General features: G+C 43.6%; 1 protein-coding gene across 2 annotated transcripts in view; it reads right to left on the reverse strand.

Moving 5' to 3' along the window:
- LOC147679581 (solute carrier family 2, facilitated glucose transporter member 11-like) overlaps nt 1–17,712 on the reverse strand; it is a 318,984-nt gene that overhangs the window by 71,105 nt on the left and 230,167 nt on the right. For both annotated transcript variants that reach the window (XM_086943164.1, XM_086943165.1), the window contains exon 7: nt 16,394–16,581. In XM_086943164.1, coding sequence (XP_086799290.1) covers nt 16,394–16,581 — 188 coding nt within the window. The remainder of the gene's footprint in view (nt 1–16,393; nt 16,582–17,712) is intronic.

A 17,712-nucleotide genomic window follows, 5' to 3' on the forward strand; every position in this document is an offset into this window, starting at 1 on the left:
TGGAGAGATGTGGTTGAATTTATTTGTGCCCGTTGCGAGCCTGGCTGCAGCATTGAAGGTCACCCTAAGGGTAACCGTTTCGACTCTGGGCAGGTCACATAGCTTAGCACTGCCATAGTCCAGCTTTGCGATCACCAATGCTTGCACTGCAACCTTTAGGTCATGAGCAGGGAGATAGGGTTTGAGCTTCCTAAGGATGCTGAGTTGGAGGTTCGCTCCTTAGGTGAGGGAACTGATGTGTTTTTGCATGTTCAGACTCTTGTTCTCCTGACTGAACCAACAGGTCTTCTGGCATGTCAATGCTTGACGCATAGGTGACTCATGGGGGAGCTGGAAATACTGATGGGCCTTGCTGATACAGAGCAGGCACCACACACAAAGGACACAGATACTCAAGACAATGGTCAATGGAGGCTAATTGCGTGGTTTACTAAAGCCATCTCCCAAAATACTTAAGACCCCTGGGAGCCCAACAACAGACCTGTGAGCAAGATATAGGCTGCGCATTGACCCATAAGGACTGGGAAAGGGTGCTGAAATAGCAAGAAAGGTGACACTCAATGCCCATTTTCAATACATACAGTTTAACATATTACACAGAGCCTACTTAACACCGGCCAAGATACACAAGATATAACCTACAGCATCTCCAGAATCCCCTCACTGCCAGTCCACTGAGGCAGACATGGTGCATTTGTTTTGGAGCTTCCCGGTGGCTAAATTCACTGTTGGGGGAGGTTTGTGCCATTCTCTCGCATGTCACAGGCTGTGAGGATATGGGTTTCATGGCCAGCTGCTTACTGGGCCTCTATGAGCAATAAAAAAGCAGAGGAGCCTCCAATTGATTCACTGACCTGGTGCTACTGCTCATCAAGCGGGCAGCTGCATTGCATCGGAAGTCCACAACATAGCCTAGTGTGGCACATTGGCTGAGCGTGACCATCCAATGGGGTATGGTGGAGGCTGCTGCGCTCCATCTCAAAGAGCTACAGGGTTTGCGAAAGCTTCCCATTGTGGCTGCATTTGATAAACTGCTCTCTGCCCTTCAGAGACCCCCCGGTGATGATGACAACTCCCTACAAAGGTTTAATCCCTTCTTATCCCCTCCTCCACCACGTCCCACAGTACACATTACAGTAGAGGTGGGGTGCTGATGTGGTGACTATAGAAACCCACATGAGAATCACAAAGTGGTCTTATAACCCCCTGATATAGGAGGTCTACAATAAGGGCTGCAGAACTCAGATATTGCTTGTATTCATTACGTGTCCATAGGCTCATAGTTGTGTTTGTGTTATAATAGTTATGCATAGTCATGCCATTGTGAAATCCAGGAACAAATGATGTTGCTGTGACTCAGCATACCAACATGTTTATTGGCAATGATTGTCATGTTTGCTGTAGTTAATGTCAAAATCTGATAAAGATAGTAACAAAGAAATACTCTGAGGAATGTACATTGCCCATGTTACATAATTTACTCAGAAAGAGGGGAGTGTCCCTAAGCATATGGAGAGAATGAACAAATGACCAAATGTGAGTGGTAAGAAATGTATTTATATAGAAAGATCGAACTGGAATTTAAGGATCCTTAAACAAGAATGTATCTTCTTTTCTGCCGTATGGTTACTGTCCCATTACAGCAATCTGTAAACCACTCTCCACTTATGGACACATAGTATCAATAGTACCATGAGATTTTTCTGCAATACATGGAAACATCATGCACTTACTTTTGCACTAGCTTATGAGCTGTGTCCAGTTCTCAGGTAAAGGATCAAGAAATTGAGTACTGCTTCCCATTTTGTCCGACAGAAACCTGAATACCTGACATATGAATGTATTTCTTCATTTATTGGTTATATATAACTCTGAAAAAGTATGAGGGTGTTGAGTAAGAGAAGTGTTGATTAATATACTTCTGTACTAAATCACTCTATTGGCTAGGAATAAATTAGAAAAGGCTTTGCATCTTATACAATGTCTTTTGGAAAAAAGGCTCAAGGTCAGCCCAGCCAACATACTATTTCTGATGAATGAAGGAATTAACAAAAATGTATAATGTGCGTGGCTACTCAGCAGAGTGTCCCAGCGCTAACGGGCAGCTTTCCACTTTCCACAGAGCCCACTTAGTTGCACAATAGCCAAGTTTTGGGTTGGTTCCTTAAAGTAGCCAGATCAGTCATGGCACTGTGGGCCGCTGGAAGACGGTTCCAGGTTTAGGCTCCCAGAAACATAAAGGATCTTCCTCCGGTTCTAACCCAGCAGATCCTGGGTATGGTAGCCAGGCGATTAAATGAAGAGCTCAAAGTCCCAGATCGAGTGTAGTGAAGTATTCTCTTCCTGATGTATCTGGCACCCATGTCATGTAAGGCTTTGAAAGTAAGCACCAAGGCCTTGAATTTGATCCTCTTTCTCACTGGCAACCAGTGAAGGACACTAAGGTGCGAGGACATATGTATCCTGGGGTTTAAATTGAGGAATAATCTTGCTGTAGCATTTTGACTACCTGCAGACGGTTAAGAAGATAATCAGGCAGACCAGGGTATAGAACATTCGCGTAATCCAGCCTAGAAGTAATCAAGGCCTGGACACAGTTTTCTTAGTGGTCAACGATAGGAGAGGTAAGAATTTCTTCAGAGTTTGTAGTAGCCCAAAACAGGTGCCTAGTACCAATAGGGTTTGATGTTTCATAGAGAGAAAACTGTTGATTACAATGCCTAGATCTTTTACTGTGTTTTGAGCATAACTCCTCATAAATCCGGGTAGTCTGTATGCTGATTCCTTGGACAGTGTCAGCGCGGGGACACGCCATGATGGCGTTACTGAGCGCTCTACAAACTTTATATTATTATTTATTTATTAGAGGGAGGTGGAGACATGTCATGGGACCACCAGACTCTCCACTTCTCAGCGGGAGGTGCACCAAAAAAGATAGTCTCCGATTTGTTGGGATTACATTTTAGTTGGTTCCTCTGCAGCCAATTGAACTCCCTGGAAAGGCAAATCTTCTCCCCCTTAAAGTCTGCATTTTTCTCACAGGTGAAGAGTAGCTGGGTGTCGTCTGTATACGATATTATTTTAGCCCTGCATATTTCAGACAAAGATGGTAGTATGGTCATATACACATTAAAGGGTGTAGGGCCCAGTGCAGAGCTCAGCGGTACACCCACTTTCAGGTTAGGAATGATGGAAGCAAAGGGAGGAGTCCGGAAAAAGGAGGCTAGTCACTTTAGGGAAAAAACGCTGATTCCAAACTTCTCGAGCCGTTCCAATAGTTTAACATGTGGGACAGTATCGAAGGCCGTCGCTGGCTCCAACAATACTAGCTCTTTCCCCCTGATCTAACTTCTCTTTGATGTGTTCTGTAGCCTCCAGTGAGGCAGTTTCTGTGCTACAGCTAGTTCTGAAACCTGTTTGACTAATATGTAGCAGATTATAGTTTTCTAAATAGCCTGAGATGACTGCATTTACATGTTTTTCCAACATCTTCGAGAAGGCCGGAAGTAGTGATACAGGCCCGTAATTAGCTAGAACTTTAGGATTGGCAGAAGGTTTTTTTGGTAGCTGAAGGAATTGAGCATGTTTCCATGTAGAAGGAATACACCCAGAATTCTGAGAGGCATTAAGAACGTTATTGGCCACTGGATTGAAAGCCATAGCCACCTTTGCCAAACATTGGGCCGGACAAGGATCAACAGGGGATCCCGACTTTAGTCTCCCGATGATATACAAAGATTCTTCTAGCTGCAACCGGGGTCTTTGCAGAAGTGATGGGCTTTCCCCTATGGTCAGTCTCAGAACTGAATATATCATATTGTGTTTGTCAGCTTGATGCACCCTATCAAAGGAGCTCTGTATAGTCACAGTTGTTTCGGGAAAGAATTCAGACAGTTGGTTGGTCCATTTCAGTGATGGTTGATATTCTCTGGTAGTGGACTCGGTATTGGAAAAGGATTTAACAATTTAAAAAATCTGCTTTCCTATGTTTTTTGATGTTTCAATTTTATTTTCCAAGTAGCTTTTTTTCTTTGCCTGAACTTTAATGTAATGAGCTTTCAAAGGCCCATATATATTCATGTTTATCCTCCAAAGCATACTCTTTCACCATTTCCTTTCCAGAAAATGACATGCTTTTTTACTAGTTTGTAGTGACTTGTTAAACCAGGGGGCAGAAAGCTTTGATTTATTTGTATGTTGTATAGTCATAGGAGCTAGCTGATTTATACTGTGCGCAACTCAGGCTTCTAGCTGGAGGGCATCTCTTTCTGAATTTCCCAATAGAGGCAATGGAGGTTTCAAAGGCGCTACCCAGATCTGTAAGAGAAATTCAGTGAAAAGCTCTATGCATTGATGTCAAACCACTGGAATACTTTTGACCATTTTTTCAGTAGGTTGGCCATCTAAAACTACTTAAACAGTGATCCATCAAACCAAAGGCGATAATGGACGCAATGGCATTGGGGATATAAAAGGGATTCAGTGCGCACACATTGAGAAGCCTCCGTTTTGTGTAACCCAAAGGAACATCTAGAGTTAAGTCTCCATGGTGGCTCAGGGAAAAATTGCTTCTTGGCTATCCCTAAAAGCATAGTATCAGTGCTCTGTGTCACTTCCTGTCACCCACTTGAACAGTCTACACCACGTAGACCACCGTACATGACCGCTAAACAAGAACAAATGCTAAGAGATAAGTGATGGGGTCTTTGATTATGAGCAGGTATTTAAAAAAAAAATCTTTTTATTCAAATAACAGGCTCCATAAAAACAGTTGTATACTGTAAAGCATCTGATAGAATGTGGACAAACAGAAGGCAAAGTCATTTATAATTCCATTTCGGACATTTCGATCCGCATGCAAAGACAAAGATACATACATCTTAATAGCCGGATTCCAAGACAGACTGGGTATCTATTAATTCCCCCCTATACAACCTCCACGCAGCCCATATTTTCTCCCACTTCTTAGGACATCCTCTACTTTTATATATCACTTTTTCAGCCCTCTGGCACCAATCTATATCCCTTTCCCAATCCTCCACTGTTGGTAAGACATTACTACCCCATAGTCTCGCTATATTTCTTTTGACGACCATACTTGCTAAGACCAGCCAGACCTTTCCCCACTTAGACCAGGTGATGTCACTCGTCACCACCAAGAGGTGCCATCATGCCTCCAATGGGACGTCAGTGCCAACCACCTCAGACATTGTGTCCACTAGTCTGGACCAGAGCAGGTATTTTTATGTGCATGTGTACAAATGTATGTGTCCTCTTGCGTGCCATTTTAAAAGCATGTCTGTGTCTGAATGTGTGTGTCTGTATGTGTGTGTGTGTGTGCGTGTGTGGGTGTGTGTGTGTGTGTGTGAGAATATGTGTGTCTAGTATGGGACAACCCACAACAGGAGTGCGAGGGTTTGTGTGTGTGTGTGTGTGATTCTGAGCGTGTGTGGTTGTGCATATAGCATGAAGTTAGACATCATTACTATTCCGGTTGCCCTACCTGACATACTATTGCTTATGCTGGCATAACTGTGGCCATTCCTGGCTTGATGCTGGCTATCTTTGACAAAATCTTGCCATCCCTAGCATCATGGTGTACATCCCTTAAAGGATGCTTACCATCTTTGGAATGTGGGAGCATTTGTGGCATAAGGGGGTAGCCACCAGTGAGCAGTACTGGTATTTGGTGGCAAGCCCAGGCATGTGGTCGCCAAGCTTGTTAAGGTCATCTATGGAATCTGCTGTCATTGCTGACTCAGAGCATGAATATTAAGGTGTGTGAGGCTCAACCTAAGCATGTGATGCTGCACAAGAACACATAGGATTCTCTCTTGTCCATGTGCAAAAAAATGGTAAATGAGTGTTCTTGTATTTTAGTTTAGCTTACAAAAACACAAAATAGGCAAATAAATTGATTAAATAATGCATTATAAATTAAATCCGAGCAGTGACAACAGCGATCATCTTTCTGGAACATTTATGAGAGCGTAAACTTTCCAAGAAAATAATTGGCACGTTTCAAGTACACCCCATCAGAAAAAGGTTAGCTGGTCCTTCATGTGTTCTTTATGGTTAGTGAGAAAATGAATGCATTTTTTAAATATCTTTAAAACTCAAATGAGTGGTGACGTTTATTTCTGATGCTGAGACATCATTTCCCTGCTGCTATGGCTAGTTTTTCACAACTTATTTGGAGAAATTCTTTCTCTATGTTTTTCCATTGCAAACATTATATATAACTGCTGCTTCTAGAACCCTGTAGGATGCCTATAACTTAAGAGATATACCTGCGGTCTGACCCTCTATCCAGAACTCACCTTTTAGAATGATTCTTTCCTCCACTATTGTATTGCATTGTATGGTAATTGCATTTATATATTGCTTACTAGCCCTGGCAAGGCGTCAAAGCACTTTTTCGGCAAGTAGCACGCTACTCCGGAACCCATAAAGGATTAGTGGTGAATTAGTATAGTGAAATATGAACGTAATTTGATGGCTATGTTAGGAAGTTATTTGGATCCAGAAGGATAGTGGAGGGATAGAAGAGGGGAAAAGGTTTGCATTTGTATAGCACTTGCTACCCCTGATGGGGTGTTGCAGCACTTTTTTGGCGAGTAGCACGCTACTTCGGAACCCAAAAAGGATTTGTGGTGCGTTAGTATGGAGAAATATGAAAGTAATTTGAGTGGTGGACATGTTAGTCTGTTATTTGAATTCAAAATTATAGTGGAGGGATAGAAGAGGGAAGGATTTAGACAATTTTAGTTGTTTGTTTTGGAGGTCATAGCAGTAGGAGGAGGCTTGGGATGAATAAAAGGGATGTGGAGGGGGAAGAGTTAGAGGTAAGGGTTGAGAAAGACTTGTTTTGGGGGATCGGAATAGTAAAAGGAGGGGTAGAGTAGGGAAGAGCCTAGAAAGGGTTATTTTGGAGATCACAGTAGTGGTATGGGGTTTGGGATGAATGAGAGAGTGGAGGTAGATGATATATTGATAGAGGTATAGGGTGAGAAATAAGGTAGTGTATTGTGACTTGATTGTCGCCTCTCCTTTAGCTTGAGCATTTCTTCCCTGCTGCCCAGCCAGGATGACTGTTGGAATGTGTCACAGAATGTTTGGGTGCCTGGTGATGTGCTGAGTGTCAGTTGGTGTGTGCAGGCTGAACAACAGGGAGGCTGCTACTGGTGGGGTTACCTTACAGCTTACTTACCATCTTACCTACCAACTCCTTCTTCTGGAACTGGAACAATAAACTACCTTGTGGATATTTACCTCTTGGCTACATTGGGACTTTTTTGACCTTCGATATAGTGCTTTGTAAAGAGTAGTAGAAAGAGGTTTGAGATGAGTCTGAGTTGAGGTAGAGGATATATTGAGAGAGGTATAGGGTGAGAAGACAGCTGGTGAGAAGACAGCTGGAAGTCACATAAAATACACAGTAAACATGGACATGCCACATATAAACAGTCTGAAAACTTGGCAGCCATGTAAAAGGGAACACTCTATTATTAGAAGACACAAAGGTTAGCAAATAAACAGCACAACAATGCTATTGAGCATGAGCAGGAAATTGCAAAGGATGCCCGCCCGATGTTATAAATAACCCCACTGAAATCACTAGCTAGAACGCCTGTGTCAAAGCGGCTGCAAAATGAGACTAAGGGCCGGCCATGTTAGGTGTGGATAAACCCAGGGGTTTGTGTGATGCGCAAGGCATAAAAAGGTGAATAACAGAATTGTGTGTGCTGTGTAATATGATTCAACAATGACAGACGGTGAATATTGGAGGGAGAATAAGCCTATCAATTTTCCTTTAGGGCCGTGTATAATCTACAGGCATATGGTAAGGCCGTTACTTCCCCCTAGTTTTGACTACAGCTTGGAAGTCTTCAGCGCTCACATTAATGCTGTGCCTGTTTCATTGCTCTCTGGCTTTCTTTCATAAGGAGCTTCTGAAGGCTGCATTTGGTCTGATAAGCCATCGACTCCTGCTTCTGAGGTAGAAGCCAAGGAAAAATATCTGCAATGAAGAGACCATGAAGGGTGTGGGGTTCGATTAGGCCAAATGGAAGCCCTGGCACATGGTCTTTGTGTAGCACCTGCAGCCCAGCTGCTGGGCTACGGGTTTTGAAAAAGTCTGCAATAGATTAGTTTGCTGGGCTTTTCCGCAAAGAGACAAAGAGCGATTCCACATCACTCGTCGCTGTGGACCGGATCACTACAAGGACAGGCGACTTGAAGCAAAAGAAATGGTGCACGGTAAAGAGCTCTGACATCTTTGGGTAAAGTTAATGCTATATAAAATTGCATTAAATAAATAAGCCTTTGGGGTGGAGGTGTCAGCGCTGGTCCCTGCACTGCGCAGTGTTTAATTGTGCTTTGGTTCCAGCCTCTCCCGTCCTGTGGCTGAGCTTCTCTGGGGATAAAACCCCAAGGCCTATGGGAAGGAGGTATCAGCGCTGGTCCCTGCACAGCGTAATGTTTAACTGTGCTTCAGTTCCAGCCTCTCCTGTCCTGTGGCTGGGCTTATCAGGGTTAAACCCCCAGGGCTTGTGGAGTGATGGTGCTAGCGCTGGTCCCTGCACCGCGCGCATTTAATTGTGGTCCAATTGTAACACGTGTGGGACCGTTCCTCTCACAGGTTCCATCGCCAGATTGATGCACTCAAAAAGTGACTGGACAATAAAGATGTGTTTAAAACTTGTTTTTATCTTGTTACATTTGCTCTGTGTTCAAAGAGGTCAAATATCAGCTGATGTCTTCTCACACTTGCTGCTTATTCTATCCTGAAGATTGGTGTTTACTTTTCTTTGCCCAACTACAAAGTTAGAGGATTCTGCAAAGTGAACTGTGCTGCAAAATGAGCATGAAGTGATAGGCTGCATGTCATCTGTTTTTCTCCAACACCCGAATAGATTGTAAATTAACTGTACAATTAATTTTAAAATGTCAGCAGTTAACAATCCTCACCTTCTGCAACTCTGTGTGATAGAAACAGAATTCAATAGGATTAAAACAAACCAGAACACACTAATTGGTGAACTATTTTCCATGAAACCCAATTTCCATACATTGCCCACGCACTCCACCATTTTAGCAGCAAAACAGAAAAGCAGGAAAGTCTGTGGACACCTCAATAGAAAACGTGTGGCCTGTAAATGACAGTGCACCACTACATCATGCCCCAGCAATATATCTAACAAAAGTTTGTTTTTGAACATGAAATGAGAAACGCTCTTCCCCCAGCCCCAATGGCAATGCCACTGATAAACCAAGAGGCAAGTCAGGGGCCACGTGTACCCCACATGTGGGCCTCACTCCAGCCGTACATGGAGCAGAGGTTTAGTCTATAAAATGAAACAAAAAAACATTTGCACAGCAGAAATGCTAAACCCACCCATTCGAAGGCACCCCCAAGAATGAAAATGAAGACAAAGATGACTTCAAACATAGGGGCATATTCTCAAGGAGCTATCGCTGAGTAAACAGCCCTTTCTCGCAGTCAAAGTCTCGATAAATTTATCACTCCATTCACAAGCTGGTGCTAACAGCCCATAGCACCAGTTTACCCGCGATAGCAGCTGCAAAAACATCGCCGCAGATGGCTGCCGCAACTATCGCTAATGAGATGCAGGTAGGCATTCCTGAGCAAAAAGCCGCAACAACACCACTCCACAACATTCTCAACGACCAGCCAGATCGGTGATAAGATCCCAAAACAGGCGATAAGGCATGTTAGCAGCAGGAAACTAACACCTGCTCTGACCTGGTGCAAAGTCGGCGGCAGCCTGTACCACGAGAGGGAGCGCAGCCCACAGGCACACCTGAAGAACAACTGATGCCATGGAGCCACTGATCATGCAGGCCAGACACCTAAGAAGGCAACAACACCCACTGCCCAACCCAAAGGGCCACCCCCCAGACACCTGCTCCCTCCACTGGAGCAACACTGAGGCAGCGCACACAAAGACAGCGACCCTTCCAAAAATGCACCAAACTCAGAGACCCAACACCAGAGAATGTCATTGCCCACTACATGCCCAAAGGGACAACCCTCCTCCGCATCCTGACCACTATTGCCCACAGGCTGATAGTACCAACACAGCGGACAAGCAACATCTCACCTCAGACAAAGCTGCTAGCCGTGCTGCAGGTGCTGGCCTCTGGTACCCTCCAACCAACATCCACCTGAGATGGAGGAGTCACACAGCCAGGGCAATCCAAGTCCCCCACAACAGTCATTGATGACATCATCAGCTTGGTATCCCAATATCTATACTTCCCACACACTGCGCAGGAACAGCCGGAGACCAAACAAGGTGTGTATGCCACAGCTGGCTTCCCGCACGTGTCAGGGGGCAATTGACTGCACACATGTCCTACTTGTGCCCCCTGTCAACACTGCACACAATAAGCACAACAGAAAGCGCACATATCCCACAAATGTCCAGTCAATAGTGGACCACCTGGGAATCTCTGCCTATGCCGCCGCAAACCACCCAGGCACGGTGCATGATTCCTACACCTTCCGACAGTCCATCATCAATCTGTGCCACCAGGATGGCACCCACGGAAATGCACTGCCCGTTGGCCAATAACAAATACACACATCACATACCTCAACTTCACAATCATGCAACACACAACACAGGAAATGCACACGTCACAAGATCACAATCAACATGCACATCCACCAGACACAACAGCAGAACTCACTGTGGGAACCTGGGCCAGCCATGTACATTAGCCATCTATGGCATGGCACCTCAGCCACACAATAGCAGAATGTCGGAAGAGGTGGGGACCAGGCATGTGAGAAAGGATGCAAGTGACCCATGAATGAGACTGCACACAATTCCAAGTGTGGCGTGGAGGCAAAGGCCAGACTGCAGTATGCAGACCACACACATATCTCTGCACACACCGCTGGTGTTCAGAGTGTGGTGGAGAGTGGACGCAACCATGTCACCCCAGCCAGTGGGTAGATCGTGGAAACGTAGCTTGTTACATCCCCCCGTAAGCGTGAGCAGAGTGGGCTGTCTCAGCATATGCAAGGCCAGTGTAGGGATGTGAATTAAAGGCACGTAACTCTGGGCATGGTCCTCTTCTGGAATGTCCAACGTCTCTGCCAGGGCGGCACCTCTCACCCCGCCACAAGGGTGACGCTGTAAGCCGAGTTGCCAGCGATCCAGTGCGCCTGCTGCACCCCGGGACACTGGTCCCCGAACCTGTCCTGCTCACCCTTGCACACCCAGGCCTCAATGCCCACCTGCCGACACCGGCGTGTGCCGAAGAGGGCCCACCACGTATCGGTGCAAGCTCCAAGCCCGAGGCCCCCGACCTTGGCAGACTCCTCGGACAATCCTGGCCTCCGTGACACAGGCCTGTGGAACTCCTTTCCCGTTGACGTACTCCACCGGCATCAACAGTGGACAAGTAGGACACACATTTGGAACTGAGTTTTGATTACACCATGGCAGAGTACATGATTTAAGGCTGAGTTCATGTCACCATACTCCCTCCGATGTGGTGCAACCAAGTCTGTGCACAGGACTCCCTCCAAACGTGTCTGTGGGCCCTTGCTTGCTCCGGCCTTCGGCATGCACTGTGGTCTTGTAGGCCTCACACCAATCCAATGCAGTCCGTCACAGGCAGCACATGGCATAGTCGCCGGCTAAACGCCCGTTCAGCTCTAGGGCCACTACCTGTCAGCCACAAATCTAATATAAATGCATTCCAACCTCGTGTGTGAGAGATCCAGGAGGAGATGGCTGTACAGCGGTTGGCCATCACTGACCGCTGCCTCCGGCTGATAGTGCGGCCAACTAGGTTTCACTTTTGGAACCGAGTCATGATTACACCATAGCAGAGCACATGAATCATGGCTGAGTGTATGTCACTATACACCTTTCGATGTAGTGCCAACAGGTCTTAGTGTTACATCTCAGCCGCAAGACTCTGTGGGCCCACGCGGACTACTACTCTCGGCCTAGACTGCGCTTGAGTAGGTCACAGAATTGGAACTGAACATTGATTATTCAAACGCGATACAAAAGGGGGTGGTGATGGACGGAGCATCTGAATCAATCAAAAACTCACACCCAGTCAAAAGATCTTGGTTTAATCCATCACCGTTCTTTAGCCCACTCTGCCACCCCAGTTCAGACATGACTATATGCAAATCAGTCTGACCCTGTGCCTCATAAGTGTGGCAGGGTATGCTCAGACGTGAGTCCCTTGTTCACTTTGCCACTGGATTCAAGCAAGCCGGGCTGAAGACGGCTGGAATGCCAGAAACCGGTCCTCGGAAGCTTGTTCCGGTCCAGGGAAGACATGGCTTGGCAGTTCGGGTTGGACTGTTGCCATGAGGCACAGGGTCAGACTGATTTGCATATAGCCATGTCTGAACTGGGGTGGCAGAGTGGGCTAAAGAACGGTGATGGATTAAACCCAGATCTTTTGACTGGGTGTGAGTGTTTGATTGATTCAGATGCTCTGTCCATCACCACCCCGTTTTGTACCACCCCCTTTTGTACCGCCGTTGATTATTCAAAGGCAGAGTACATATCATTGCACGCTAGGAGAAGTGTAAGAGGATGACATGTTACTTTTGGGCGGAAAAAAGGATCATCGTTACAGAGGTGATTGAACACTACTGACAACTGCCCTAGTGTCACTAACTCTATGCATCGCAAGCCAACGACACGTGGCTGTGGGCCACTGCTGACCTCCGGCCTACACTGCAATCCAGTAGTTCACAGAGTCTTGATTTGGCAATGGCGGAGTTCATATCAGTGTACCGGCATCATCGCAGACTGCATCCGCTCCCAACCCCGATGCCACTATGCATGTCCACTTTTACTTTTTATTTCCATGTCTCTTTTTTTCAACTCCTATTCCTACAAGACTTGATTAACTCTCCTCTTGGTTGCTCCGACTTTTTACTTCACTGGACCACATCTTTTGTTCGATTTTGCCTAGTAAATCTTTCATGTTCCTTGTGATGTCAATTCCCCGATGATTCTAGATGCCATCTCATGTCAGGTTAGAGGATATTTACTCAAGCGTGACTCGCGTGCTGAACTCTAACGCTCCCGGGACGGCAGAGACCATTTTTTCACAGCCCTGTTTAGTAAGTACCTTGTTAGGTTTGTCAGACTCTGTTTTCGTTTGCACATCAGCCTTTTTTAGAAGTGTATTAAATTATACAACCAATAGTCACAGGCCCTGGGTTTCTATATATATCAAGTCATCTCTCTGGTGCCTTGGCCTCTGCTATCATGTATGCAGCACTTTATTCATTGTTTCCACATTCCTAATCAATTATCACTCATTGTAGTTTGGTGATTTGATCTCTTTTTTTCACCCTCTTTCTTTTTCTGCACTAACCAGTTTCTTAATTCTTAGGCAGCCTTATCGCATTTGATGTAGCAATTGTTAATTGTTGCAGTGTACTGGATAAAATATATATTGTTATGTAAATGTATATTATTTTCATTTTTAGAATCTGCAAGTGGTTCTCCCGAAGAAGGCGTTTGTTATGCCGAAACGCGCGTAGAGACAATTAATTAATCCACTTGGTTGTTTTATTATGATTGTATTTGTGTTTTTTTATATATGATTGTTGATATGAATGCATATTCTGAAACTTTCTTAATTGTGACATTTCTGTGAATTTTAAAATCAGTTTTTTCATGTTTTTTACATTTTAAAATAAATGAATATTCAAGTTGTCTTTGTTAGTTTTCCTTGTACACTGCATTAATTATTTTTATTGTGTTGCGCCTACATTTTTTTGTGCCATTGTACCTTATATCTTCAAGGACCCCACAGTTGCCTAGGACTGTTATCTATATAACAAAATTCGTTTGCACCTTCCCCACACTATAGGTCTCACTTTTGTAACCACAGATCATTAGCGGCCTTGTCCCTGAGATCTATCACAGGCTTACAAGCTCTTTATGCAGCACATTATGGTCCTTTGTAGCGTTAACTTAACTTTACAGGTTAGTCCAATTACTTTTTTATACTGTTCCATCATTGGGCATTGTATGCTGCCTTCCAGTTCCCGATAGCATACCACTTATGTCAATTTTACTAGAGCAGACCCCATAGCATGACCCATTTTACCGATTAGCACGGTAAAGTGTTACATGATCTTGTGTACTGTAGATTTCTTACATTTTGCTTTACTTCTTCCTTTATTCAGATTATTGGACCACAACAAGACTACTTTGGTAAGTGCATTACTCTAACTATGCTATGTGAGATCTATAGAGCTATAACCTGCTTCACAGACAGAGTTAGTATTATGGTTGCTTTTCCATGGGGCTCCCCGCTGTTTGGTTTGTGATGTAACTGTTTGAAATTAAATGACTTCAGTTTTAGACTGGACTCAGGTCATGAGGACAGAAGTGATATATATATGTGTATGTCTCTCTATGAACATGTTTTGTGACGTAACTGTCTCCATTGTAACACTCCCAATATGACACTGGCCTGAGGTCATGATAACACTAGTGGTCTTTGTGTATATTTCCATGTGAACATATGGCCCATGGGATCGTCCGATACTTAGTGTTTCTAATTGACAGTTTAATTTGTATGTTATAGAACATTTGCCATTTTTATGAAATAAGTTAGAACACCTTTCTTTGAGATTTACATATCGTAACGTTAACAAATTTATTGTATTTCCTTTTTCTGTATTCCTTTATATCTCTTGCTACTTTTGTTCTACCCATAACTTTTTCACTTAACTATATCTCCTTTCTTGGTGTTTCATTGCTACTTGTTTTGTACACAAACCCACACTAAATTGTGTACAAACTGTTGGCAATTTGGCCCTACCTTTGTCCTTCAACATAACACTGTGCCTTATTGTCAATGTCAGCCTTGAAAAAAACCCCGACCAACTGGCCACCCAGGCGAAACCCATGTCGGCTGTTTATGTGTGATTTCACTGTTGGAATGAATAATTAAATACTGCATATCTTGCTTAAAAGCATAAAAGAATTTGAGTCTTGGAAATCATTATTCCATTTACTGCAATTGATCAACGGGTACAGAGCTCTCTCTATAACTTAAGCGGCTACAATACTGGTTTCTGTGTGGGTTTCTTTTTGAGTATATATGTTATCTTTGTCAGCTGGACAGATCCTTCTATAAAATTAGGTTGGGACTATAACTCCTTAACCCTCAAGAGACATGGCAACTGGTAATGGAAATTACACAAGAATACAGTTTCTAAAATATCGTTGGCAAAACATCAATATGTAGTCACCCCAGGTTTTTTGTCATTTGCCAAACCTTATATTTTTGCCGGCTTTAAAACTCTGTGCACTTTACCTCTCCTAACTAGTAGTAAAGTGCCTGTGCTCCCATTTTAACAGGGCTGAATTGACATAATCCTAACTGCTATGCTTAACCTGCCTATTAGTCCTAGTATATGGTACAAAATGAACCCAGGGTCTGGAAGTTAAATGCCACAAGTGGATTTCAGCACCTATCTTGACATCCACTACAGTGGCAGTGCAAGTATGGCTTCCGCTCTGCCATTGTAGCTTGACTGTAACAGTATTAATACTGCAATTCAACCTGTTAAAATGAACTCATTAGGTCGAAAAAGTCCTTTTATACATTAATAAGTCACCCCAATGTAGGCAGGGTAAGTCGTATCTAGAAGTAGAACATGTAGAAATGTAAAGTTAACATATTCTTGCAGCTAAAAGCTATTTTCTCTGGAGGTAGGCTGGCCCATCGAGAAAACTAGAGTGCTATTTTCTCTGTGGGTAAGCTGGTCTATCAAGAAACCCAGATGTATTCATCAGCAGTATTTTTGTTGTATCTCCTACTTCATGTGAAACACTCTTGTTACTAGTTCTGCCCTATGTGTATACTTTTAATAAATATATATAAATAAGCAATATTTTTAGCCAGCATCCTTGGAAACTCTACTGTAAGAAGCGCTGTTTGGCATCAATATTTTCGACATTTGCTAGAAGTTTCTCATTACAGGTCTTTTTTAGATTTTGTAAAACAATAAATCCTAGCACGTACCGCAAGTCAATCAATAATTGTTACTGATCTAAAATTGCTCCCATGCATGATGTTTTCTAGACAATATCATTATATGTCGGCTCCTAACATGAATTTGGATGGAAACAAGAGTTTCTGCCAAATCAGTATTGTGAGGCATGTGGTTGTAACGCATGTGGAAATCGGTGCAGCATCACCATTTCTACATTATTCCCTATTCCACAGCCTTTCCATACCTCTTACCCTCCTGCCTCCACCACCCACCTGGGATATTTCCAATTCAATGTGTGGTATTGCAGGTCAAGAATTACCACATATTTTGGGATTTGGCACCTGTACTTTGTGAGATACTTACTGCGTTTATTCCGCTCAATTGCTGACCAGCAGTTATTACGATAATAGCGATGAGCTGCCATCGTATACTTCGATCTGTGAAGAGTTCCCATGCTTTCTTTGCTTTTTCCCCATTCAAAACATACTTTTCTTTCTTTATGTCCTCCAACTCTGGCAGGTAATGCACTGGACCATGGAATGTCTTCAGTGCTGTTCAAAGAGAAAGATATTGTTTACTCAATGGTGTCTTTTATGGTATGCATGCTTAAATTTTTGTTCAAATATTATAATGTTTATTTATTATTGCAACTCATTTTTGCTTTTGAACTAACCAAATTAAGTTTAGTTAAACAGAAAACTCTTTACTAAACTTACATGGTAAGGACAGGAAGAGGCAATAAACAGGTACCAAGAACTCTAGCTATGCAGAAAAGCAATAAATAAAAGTTAATCACAAAAAAATAGCTTTGTTCACCCAAATGTTCACAAGGTTAAAACAGTGCAATTTAGATTGATAACTCTAAAACCAGCCAGCCACTAGAATGTTTTTGGGCACAGCTGGTTACCTTGATGTGAAGCACATTGTTGGTCTTCGCCCTTTTTGCAGGGTTATCAGCAAACCTTTTAGCTTATTCCTCTAATTTTTTCCTGCCCTGTTGTTGTTGGCTATAGGACTCTGAGCACTTTACCACTGCTGATCAGTGCTAAAGTGCATATGAACATAATTTGTTCTCCCTGATTGGCATATTGGCTCTCCCTGATATTGGTTCTCCCTGATTGGCATATTTGATTTACTTGTAAGTCCCTACTGAAGTGCACTGGGTGGAACAGGGCCTGCAAATCAAATGCTAGTAAGTGGGCCTGCAGCACTGATTCTGCCACCCACATGAGTATCCCTGAAAAGGTATCTCAGACCTGCCACTGCAGTGTCTGTGTGCACCCACTTGCCAGTCCCTAAACTTCCCTTTTCTTACATGGAAGAACCCCTATGGTAGGAACAAGGCACCCCCCTGGGCAGGGTGCAGTGTATGTGAAAGGTAGACCATGAACTGGTGTGTGTGACATGTCCTGATAGTGAAATACTGACAATTTCGTTTATCACTAATGAAAGGCTATCTGCCCCATAGTATAGAATGAGAGATACGTTGTAACATCTTACATGTATAACTTCCCATTGGGACAAGATAGAGGATTAAAGTTTAAACTTTCTGAACTCAGAGTTTAATTACCCATCTTTTAGTAAAGATGGTTTTTTAATTGTGTGTTTGAAACTACCACTTTTAGAGAAAGTAGTCATGTTCTTGTTTAACCATTCTCTGTGCCTCTGCTTGTTTGTGGATT

Source organism: Lissotriton vulgaris, chromosome 11 (assembly GCF_964263255.1).
Source record: "Lissotriton vulgaris chromosome 11, aLisVul1.2, whole genome shotgun sequence".
NCBI classification, from domain to species: domain Eukaryota; kingdom Metazoa; phylum Chordata; class Amphibia; order Caudata; family Salamandridae; genus Lissotriton; species Lissotriton vulgaris.